Source organism: Galeopterus variegatus, unplaced genomic scaffold (genome assembly GCF_000696425.1).
Source record: "Galeopterus variegatus unplaced genomic scaffold, G_variegatus-3.0.2 Scaffold4504, whole genome shotgun sequence".
Lineage (NCBI taxonomy): Eukaryota > Metazoa > Chordata > Mammalia > Dermoptera > Cynocephalidae > Galeopterus > Galeopterus variegatus.
Window position 1 is genome coordinate 69,343 of NW_007730615.1, and position 10,814 is coordinate 80,156.

Below are 10,814 nucleotides of genomic sequence, written 5' to 3' on the forward strand. Positions count from 1 at the left end.
CACTGAGGGTTGCGATCCGTTGCCGGACACGGAAAAAGACAAAAAAAAAAAGAAAGAAAGTGGCAGGCAGCCAGAGGGTACAAGCAGATCACATGGCAAGAGGAAGCAAGAGAGAGAGAAAAGGTACCAGGGTCTTTTTAAACAACCAGCTCTCGTGGGAACTAGTAGAGCGAGAACTCACTCATTAATCTCCCATCCCCCAGGGAGAGCATTAATCCATTCATGAGAGATCTGCCCCCATTACTCAAATAGTTTCCAACACTGCCACATTGGGGATCAAATTTCCACATGAGTTTTGGAGGGAAAAACACATCCAAACTCCATCACAACCCTTGTAGACTTCGCTCTGAGTGATTTTGCCTAAAAGCCGATGACTCAGGTCTGATTGGAAGGTTTGGGGAACAGTGGGCTGGTTCTGGTCCTGACTGTGCATTCAATACATCCATGTATGGAACAAGAGTAGGCCCCAATGTTAGACTGGGGAATGTGATACATACTGCAGGGCACCTTGGTAAGGTTGTAAGAATCTTGAAGAGAGTCTTAATGGGTAGAGACATGTAGCTTGCTTCCAATCTGCGCAAGGGAAGAGAGTCTTGAATTCCATGCTCTGGTCTAGAACTTCTGCAGACACACTGGAGACTTACCTGGGGTTTTAGAACCAGGATAAAGATGCAATCTTACAGAATCACAGCATTCGAGTGAAATGAGAGGGATCCTAAAGATGATCTAATATCATTATTCTAAAGACTTGTAAAAGAAAAAAATAGGCAACTGGTGAAATTTGAATAAAGTTGTAGATTAGATAATAGTGTAATATCAATGCTATTTCCTTGATTTTTTATATTTATGAAGGTACTTCAAAAAGTTCATGGAAAAATAGAATTAAGAGATAATAGTAATCTTTCCATGAACTTTTTGAAAACCTCTTGTATGGGCCGAGCCCATGGTGCACTCGGGAGAGTGCAGCGCTGGGAAGCGCAGCAGCGCTCCCGCCGCGGGTTCGGATCCTATATGGGGATGACCGGAGCGCTCACAGCGCTCACTGGCTGAGTGCGGTGCAGCCGGTCCTCAAAAAGGACAAAGAAAAAAGAAAACCCCTTGTATATTCTTCTTTTTCCTGAACCTCTTGAGTAACTTGCAAACATAATGTCCCTTTACTCCTAAATATTTCATTGTGTATTTTGTAAAAACAGGGACATTCTCTTGTATAATCAAAGTATACAAGGGATCTTCAGAAAGTGCATGAAAGATTTGTATTATATTTTAATTCTGTTTTTCCATGAACTTTTTGAGGTACCCTCATATATACATAGAAAGAGAGAGATAAAGCAAATGTGGAAAATGTTAACATTTGGAGAAGCTTTGTGAAGGGTACACAAGAATATTTTGTTCTGTTCTTGCAAGTTTTTTTTTTTTTTTTTTTTTCTTTTTGTCTTTTTTCGTGACCGGCAACGGATCGCAACCCTCAGTGTCGCGCCCATACCAGACCGGGACCGGCAACAGGATCGCAACCCTCGGTGTTGCTCCCGCCCCTCGCTCAGCCAGTGAGCGGCCGGTCTGTATGTGGGATCCGAACCCTCGGCGGGAGCGCTGCCGTGCTCCCAAGTGGCGCACTGTAGCAGTGCGCCACCAGGCCGGCCCGCAAGTTTTTTGTAAGTCTGAAAAAGAGCCCCTGGTATTCACAGGCTCACCTATAAGCCTAGTGGTGTGGGATTATGACCAAGAACTTCATGTCTTGGGTGATAAGCCACTTTCCCAAAGTTCTTCAAAGCCCTACTTTGTCAGGACCATTTCTCTTACACCCCCTCCACATCTTCCAGGGCTGTCGTGTTTATGACATTTTGGTCTGGTCCACATAAAGAGAAGGATTATGAGTAAAGGAGAATGTGATTGTGTTTTCAGGAATCGGTGACATTCGAGGATGTGGCTGTGATTTTCACAGATGAAGAGTGGAGACATCTGGTCCCTAGTCAGAGGGACCTCTACAAGGAGGTGATGCTGGAGAACTATAAGAGCATTGTCTCACTGGGTAAGGAGAGCTTCCCCTGAGAGGTTAGACGCTGTGCTATGCTCATGGGAGGTTGAAGGGGCCGAGAAATTGATACCGGTTCTCTCCTTACCTGAGTTCTGAGCCACCCGAGAGACAAGATCAGAGTTAAAGGACATGGCTTAGGTGTACAGCAGCAGTGAACTTCTTAATACTGATCCCCACCATTGGACAGCTGGGAGCAGTGCTGGATGGCTACAGGCTCTCTTGCTCAGCAGCCTGCCCCTGCAAAATGGAGGGAGGGCTGAGGGACAGGACAGAACGTGTGCTTGATGCAGGGAGCTGGCTCTCCACAGAGCCGAGCAGAAGAGGCTGCGCTACACATGGCCAGTTCCTCTCCTGGATCACCAGTCAGGTGATGCACTCAGCTCCATCAGGGGACTAAGTGGTGGGCAAGGGGCCATCTTACTGATGGGTAATTTCTTCTCATGGAAGCCAGGGGAGAGAGGAAAGAAGTGTTTCCTTTAAAAAGAGGGAGGTGTGGGAGTAGGGCTGTGCTCTGAGTAGGTCACCAGAGATGTGTTTGATTTTGAATGTTTATCTTAAGTACAGTCTTAGAGAGATGCTCACAGAAGATACTATGCAATTATGAAGACATGAGTGACAAAGGGGAAATTAAGAGCCACTTCTGATGTCAGGTATTAATGACAAGTGAAGCTGGGCTGCTGTAGGTAATGGGAACTCAGAATCTTCAAGAATAAGAGGTTGAGAGGGTGCACAGATTCAGAGTTAGGCTTAAAATGAGCAGTGGGTGGCAGTAAAAGGAGTCATGTTGCAGATTTTACACAAGGCAGGTCAAAAAAGCAAGCACTAACACCCCCTGGATTGACTTAAATAGGCCACACAGTCTCCCAAACAGAGCAGAATGTTCGGGAGGCAGGAAGGGAGACTGCTGGGCCTTTGTCACAGGCTTTTGGCAAGATGAAATATTGAGGAAACTGGAATTCCTAAGGTCAGAGACAGGAAGCCACGGCAGGTGTTGAGTATGATTCAGCAGAGAATCAGCATACAACCCCATAAATGATCCTCGGGCCCAATAGGAAAGTGCCTCTCTTCCCCAAGTTGGGAGCCCAGTGCAAGGGGAGTTGAGAGCTCAGGCCTATTTCCAGGAGGGAATCTGCTTTTTTATGTAACCTAAAGTGGAAAGGTTCGATTCTAATCATTTATCCTAATGAAATAATAGGATTAGCAATCCATGGTATACATAATGTTGATCATACCATTCATGGTTTGTTAATAGCAAAACAGTTAAAACAGTCTAAAATGCCTGTCAGCAAGGGATTCCTTAAATAAATTATGTCATTACATATGGTGGAATATCATGTAGCCACTAAAAAGGTAAGGTAGATCTGTGCTAGTTGAAATAAAATAATATTTTAAGTTTATTATTATGTGAAAAAAATCAAGTTTATACATTAGCATTATTTCGTTATCTAGTTTTTAACAAAATGCATCTACAGGTATCTTCAGTCTCAAAATGAATAGAAAGAAAGGAAAAAACATAGAAAGTATGAAAGGTGGTTTTTCCTTGTATTTGTTGTATTAGTCCATTTCTATTGCTAATAACAAAACATCTGGAACTGGGTACTTTATAAAGAAAATGAAATTTATTGCTTACGGTTTTGGAGGCTGGGAAGTCCAAAGTCCAGGGAACACATATGGTGATGGCAACAGTGACCCAGGGGTCTCACGTGGCAGAAATGGCAGAGCAGAGAGAGAGAGACAGCTCCTCATGCACTTCCCTTTAAAGCCCTCAGAAGCACGCCCCTGACTTCCATTATTAATCCATTCACCATGGCATGGTCCTGCAATCTAATCACCTCTTCAAGCCCCCACTTTTCTTTTCCTGTTTTGGAGGCTGGGAAGTCCAAAGTCCAGGGAACACATATGGTGATGGCAACAGTGACCCAGGGGTCTCACGTGGCAGAAATGGCAGAGCAGAGAGAGAGAGACAGCTCCTCATGCACTTCCCTTTAAAGCCCTCAGAAGCACGCCCCTGACTTCCATTATTAATCCATTCACCATGGCATGGTCCTGCAATCTAATCACCTCTTCAAGGCCCCACTTTTCTTTTCCTTTTTTTTTTTCAGAAGATGACTGGTAAGGGGATCTTAACCCTTGACTTGGTGTTGTCAGCACCACGCTCTCCCAAGTGAGCCATGGGCCAGCCCTCAAGGCCCCACTTTTCAATTACCATAATAGGATTTCCCTCCCTCATCAGTTCATGGTGGGATTAAGCCTCAGTGAGGTTGGGGGGCACCCAGTCAGCGGCACTTGTACATCCCTCTAATTTTCTTACAATGAACTGACTTGCTTCAATAAAAGCATTATACTAAAGGTAAACAAGCAAACAAACATGGGCACCTTCATTACACCTTTTTACTCAAGGTGATCTTTTTTCTGTCTCACCTCCCCTGAGCCGAGGACCTTCATCCCACCAGCACTAAAGCTGGGAGCTTCCCATTCACTTCACAGGGAAGAATAAACACACCAGTTCAAATGGATTTTGTCAGCTTTCTGACTGAAGACCAGCTGGTTAGCTCAGTTGGTTAGAGTGTGGTGCTGATAACACCAAGGTCTAGGGTTTGATCCCTGTACCGGCCAAAAAACCAAAACAAAAAAAAGCGAGTCAACTTTCTGACCGAGTGCCACTTGTTTCTTGGTAGAACCTCAGTCCCACCCTTCGTTCAGGGGCTCCTCTGCCTTGTACTCTGCACCCCTGGCTGGCACGTTCTGCCTGTTGCAGTTCCTCTCTGAAAGACTGAGGCCGGGATTAAGCTTTGGAATAATTATGTATTTTCATCACATACAACCACCTGGCCTGTTTCTTTCTCCATGAACAGGACTTCCTGTTCCTCCATCCGATGTGATTTTTCAGTTGAAGAGAGGGGACGAGCCATGGATAGCAGATCTTCGCGGATATGATGAGAGGGAATGTCTGGAGAGTGTCTCTCTAGGTAACTGTGTCTGAATGGGACAGGGCAGAGTCCTGTTGTGCTTGTTATTTGGGTGTGGAGGGGAATATTGGGTGTCACCTTTTTCTCAATTCAGGTTTTCTGCTGTAGTGTTTATTGTATATCACCCATCAGCTTTCATTTTTTTCCTGTACACCTTTAAGTATTATTCATCTGTAGATACCAGATGTTTATCTTCTCAGATCTGTCATCTTGCCCTATTGATCACCTATTGATATTCCTATTGATCACCATCCTCTCCGCTCAGCATATTCTCCTAATTATCCTGGCCATGCATTTGAAGGACATTCTCCTGTTTTCTGAGATGTCCACCATCAGTGCTATTCCATGTCTTCTTCGTTCCTAAGTCTCAGACTCTCCCTAGCGTATAAGACTATTTGTGGGAGCAAGTGACCGTCCATTGCTTTCAGATTCATCACAGTATCTCTTCTTCCTGCTGTAGTATTTCCTAACCCAGGAAAGACACTGCATCTGTGTTTTCTGTTTGTTCCAGACTGGGAGACTAAGCCTAAAACTAAAGATGCTTCAGGAGAGAAATCAGAAGAAACACTGATGGAAAGATTTAGAAGAGAGAGTCCCTTGTGTCCTAAATTTGAAGCTCATGAACCAGAAGGTGGGTTGGAAACAGAGAAGGAAAGCCCTGCCATGGAGACTTGCAAGAAATCCCTTTCCCGGGAGAAAAGTTTGCAGCGGGGGTCGGCCCCACCCAAGAAAATTCTCACTAAAGAGAGAGACCAGGAATGCGGTGACTGTGGGAAGACTTTTTTTGACCACTCGTCCCTTATCCGCCATCAGAGGACTCACACCGGAGAGAAGCCCTATGACTGTCATGAGTGTGGGAAAGCCTTCAGCCACAGGAGCAGTCTCAGCAGACATCTGATGTCTCACACTGGGGAGAGCCCCTACGAATGCAGCGCGTGCGGGAAAGCATTCTTTGACCGTTCGTCCCTGACTGTGCATCAGCGAATTCATACTGGAGAGAAGCCCTTTAAATGCAATGAGTGTGGAAAAGCCTTCTTTGACCGTTCATCCCTTACTCGGCACCAAAGAATCCACACCGGAGAAAGTCCTTATGAATGTCACCAATGTGGGAAATCCTTTAGCCAGAAAAGTATTCTTACTCGCCATCAGCTAATCCACACTGGCAGGAAGCCTTATGAGTGTAATGAGTGTGGGAAAGCCTTCTATGGTGTCTCATCACTAAACAGGCATCAGAAAGCTCATGCTGGCGAGCCTCGCTACCAGTGTAATGAGTGTGGCAAAGCCTTCTTTGACCGCTCGTCCCTTACGCAACATCAGAAGATCCATACTGGAGACAAGCCCTACGAATGCAGCGAGTGTGGGAAAGCCTTTAGCCAGAGGTGCCGGCTCACACGGCATCAGAGAGTTCACACGGGAGAGAAGCCGTTTGAATGCAGCGTGTGTGGGAAAGTTTTCAGTTCAAAGTCATCTGTTATTCAACATCAACGGCGTTACGCCAAACAGGGAATAGACTGAGTTGGGCGAAAGCTTGGGTCAGACAAAGGGCCTCCACAGGGACTTATGATAGGTCTCCCTATCTCAGACAAGCCCATCGTTAGCTCATTCTAACCCTTCTGGCTACTGTTCTCCTGTCCTGCCTCTGCCCCACAGTGTTTAATAAGCTCTCACTTCTACTGTGTTATACAACTGACGTGGGATGCCGGAAATTAGAAAATGATCATCGTTAGCTCATTCTAACCCTTCTGGCTACTGTTCTCCTGTCCTGCCTCTGCCCCACAGTATTTAATAAGCTCTCACTTCTACTGTGTTATACAACTGACGTGGGATGCCAGAAATTAGAAAATGACTTTAAAGATTCAAAATTTTGGAGAGCTTTGTTAGGCAATAAGATAGATGTTAGAAGGAGACCCTTGGACATACCTTTTGTCTGAGAACCTTCGTTCCAGGTATCACTGCACTTTAACTAACTGGAGGCTACAACAGGAGGGGAAAGGCACAACTGTTTTCCAGAACAGTTGTTTTTATAGCTCTCTTGTAGCTTTTTGGGGCACTGACCTTGTTCTCTTGTGTTAGATCTCTTACTACTACTACTACTAATAGCTAGCACTTACTGAGCACTTATAGGGTAAACACTCAGCTAAGAGTTTTACAAGGAATGAATTGATCCTCTCATGAATCCTATGAAGTAGGTACTGTTCCTATCCACATTTTACAGATGAGCACACTGAAGTTGAGTGATTAAATAATTTTCCCAAGGGTGACACAGCTAGTAGAAGGTGAAGCCAGGTCTTAAATACAGGTCTACTTTCAAAGTCAATTCGCTTTACCATTATGCACTAAGGTTTGATTATTTTATAATTTATGTACATGTATTATCTCCTCAACTAGATTGTAAGCACTTGGAAGAGTGATTTGTAGGTCTTTGTATCTCACACAGTGCCTTGGAAATAATAGGTGCTCAATAAATATTTATCTGAATGAATGACTTTTCTTTTTAGCAAGTTCTCTCCCTTCAAAACGTCTCTTGGACTCACATCCCTCTGAATTTTCACAGCCCAGCCTATCCCTAATTATCCCAGGCTCCTATCACTTCCCTGTTTATTATGAAAGAAGGATATTTTAAGCCATGCTGCAGTAACAAATAAGCCCCCAAGTAAACAATGATCTGTGTCTCAGCAAAATCTGGTGTGAGTCAGTCTATCTTATTCCATCTTCATCATTTAAAACATTTGGCCTCCAAGGGTACCATGAAAGAGGAAGAGAAAGCTAGAGGAATTTGTGGGATATGTTTAAGGGCCAGACTTACATCACTTCTATCCACATCTCCTAAGCCAGAACCCAGCATCTGGAGGGTAGGAAAGTAAACAAGCATCTCAGTGTTTGGTTAACACCAAGAGCCTCTGTTGCAGTTACGTTTTGCATGTTACTTTTAGTCCATTCTTTCCACATGACCTCGTCCTGCCCATCATTGCCTTACTCAAGACCTAAAATAGCTCCCTGTTTAATGGAAACTTCTCTAAATATGTAAGGTCTGCCTTAATGTGATTCCCATTGCCAAGCCCTACATCCTGACTCCCAAGACTCTTCCATTTCCTTACTTTTATTTTGTCAAAGGTCAGGCACTAGGCAACCTTAACTCTATGCATCTGCATCCTCTTTGTATTTGTTTAAGATGAGGTCTGGAAAAGGACTTGGTTCTGAAAGGCTATCAGGAATTAGATTGCCCTACATGAATCCCAGTAGATCAGGGTGGATTTCCCCTAGCAGTTAAAGTCAGAGTCAAGAAACTGAATTACAGGCTGGCCCGTGGCTCACTCGGGAGAGTGCGGTGCTGATAACACCAAGGCCACGGGTTCAGATCCTATATAGGGATGGCCGGTTTGCTCACTGGCTGAGCGTGGTGCTGACAACACCAAGCCAAGGGTTAAGATCCCCTTACCGGTCATCTTTTAAAAAAAAGAAACTGAATTACCAAACAGACCCCTCCCCAACCTACTAACAACCCCCTTAATTTTGGTCCACCTTAGAGCAGATAAACAGCAGGGAAGACTATATGTGTGGACTTTTGAAGCAACTTGAGGAAAAATGTCACAGAATCTAGTGGTACAGATAATATCTGAAATGTTTAATAAAGTCAAGTAGAAAATAGAAAGGGCTATTGATAGACTTCTGAGTGGTGACTGTCTCTGAAGTTCTGAATCTTTAATTTACTGTCTTGTTAAAAATAAATGAGGGTCACAAGAATTTCCCTTAGACATTTTACCATCGATTTTTGAATTTTTTAATAACTTAATGATTTGATTTTTTAATGATTTAAGGATTTATCAATCCAAATACTCATGTTTTTCAAGGTGCAATCGTGTGCATTTATCATCCATTAAGCACAATGCTTGAGGATCTGTAAAGCGATTGTGAACAAAGACAAACCCATATCATGGATAATAACATGAAGACCTACCAAAAATCCCCACAAAAATACCTTATAATATAATGGTTGTTTACTATGAACTATTCATTATGCTAAGCACCTTTATACATTATCACTAATCTGCTCCACAGCTCTGCAAAGTGGGTGTTGTTAGTCCCATATTACAGAAAGGAAAACCAAGGGTCAGAGACTTGACTAGCACAAACTGGCAAGTGAATCCGAAGTGCCTTAGCCAGAATTTGAGTTCAGATCTCTCATATTCCAATGTCTGAGTTCTTGCCATTCCACATACTGCAGCCCAGAGGACATGCTGATTATGAATTTAGTTCTGGAGTCTGGAAAGTTCAAGGGCATGGCAGCAGCTTCTGGTGAGGGCTTTCATAAGTTTCTGAGGCTGAGAAATCCAAAGTCCATCTGGTGGTGATGACATGACCCAGGAGTCTCACATTGCAAGATGGTGGAAGCAGAGAGAGCTAAATTCTAAATTCTAATGGACTTTTGAGTACAGTGATAATTGAAACTGTGTGGATGTAAATTCAATAATTTTCCCTTTTTCCCCTTTTTAAATTCAGTGATCTGTGGGGTTTTTGTTTTTGTCTTCTTTAAATGTGGAATACTTTTTTTATCTCCTGCTAAAAACTCTAAGGAAAGGTACGTTTTACCTTTAATTGATATCTCCCAATATGGCATGCAGTAGTGGAGGCCTTAAATTTTGAGGTTTTAGCTCCACCTAATGGTGAAGTAGGATCAAATCTTGAAATCAGAAATTGATCAAATTAGTAGTATGGCAGCATTCTTAAGATATAAAGCAAAAAAGCCTGGGTAGTATTTGTAGGGTTTGAGCCTAAGACTTTAGAAGTTATTTCAAAGAAATGAAATAATATCTCTGGTGTCAAATAAGCCCTATCTAAATTTTAAGACAGAATTGAATACTTACCACACAAATGAACAGAAGCACTCCATGAGTCAATTCTTCAAAGAGAANTTTTTTTATCTCCTGCTAAAAACTCTAAGGAAAGGTACGTTTTACCTTTAATTGATATCTCCCAATATGGCATGCAGTAGTGGAGGCCTTAAATTTTGAGGTTTTAGCTCCACCTAATGGTGAAGTAGGATCAAATCTTGAAATCAGAAATTGATCAAATTAGTAGTATGGCAGCATTCTTAAGATATAAAGCAAAAAAGCCTGGGTAGTATTTGTAGGGTTTGAGCCTAAGACTTTAGAAGTTATTTCAAAGAAATGAAATAATATCTCTGGTGTCAAATAAGCCCTATCTAAATTTTAAGACAGAATTGAATACTTACCACACAAATGAACAGAAGCACTCCATGAGTCAATTCTTCAAAGAGAAGGGTTGGTGATGCTGGAGAACCTTGAGATAAAGAAAATACAGTAGATGGAAGAAATCTGGGTACAGACAGTTGGCAGGACCACCAATCCCAGGAATTGATTTGGGGTGTCAGGATGCCAGGATGGCCATCACGAGGGCTGGCCAGCTTCTGAGCTCACTCTTCCCCAAGCCTGTGCTTCTAAGAATAAATGAATCCCCACTATTTATTATCTTATATAATAAATAGCACAGAGCTGAAGAAGGAGCTTTGGGAGCAAGGCTACCAGGTGCCAGTCATTAAATAACATCAATATATTCATTTTCAATAAAACCAGACCCATGATTCCTTAGGAAGTCTAAGAGAACAATGCAGTGGACGGGAAGTTCCTGAGTGATCCATGTTATTGAGTCGGAACTCCTGAAGTAAAAAGGTAGAAAGAAGTCAAAGTGGACCCTGTTGAATTGGGGTGATAGGGATCCTAGTGAGGGTGCTTCCCTGAAATGCATTTATAAGAGTTTGAATGTGTTGGGGAAATTATATATATATATAT

At 43.0% G+C, this 10,814-nt stretch overlaps 1 protein-coding gene across 1 annotated transcript in view; it reads left to right on the top strand.

Annotated features, from left to right (window-relative positions):
- The window catches only part of ZNF2 (zinc finger protein 2), an 18,532-nt gene extending 11,050 nt beyond the window's left edge, over positions 1–7,482 (top strand). The window contains exons 3-6 of the mRNA XM_008587713.1: positions 1,903–2,029; positions 4,891–5,004; positions 5,516–6,709; positions 6,839–7,482. Coding sequence (XP_008585935.1) covers positions 1,903–2,029; positions 4,891–5,004; positions 5,516–6,519 — 1,245 coding nt within the window. The 3' untranslated portion in view covers positions 6,520–6,709; positions 6,839–7,482. The remainder of the gene's footprint in view (positions 1–1,902; positions 2,030–4,890; positions 5,005–5,515; positions 6,710–6,838) is intronic.
- The last annotated feature ends 3,332 nt before the right edge of the window (positions 7,483–10,814 follow it).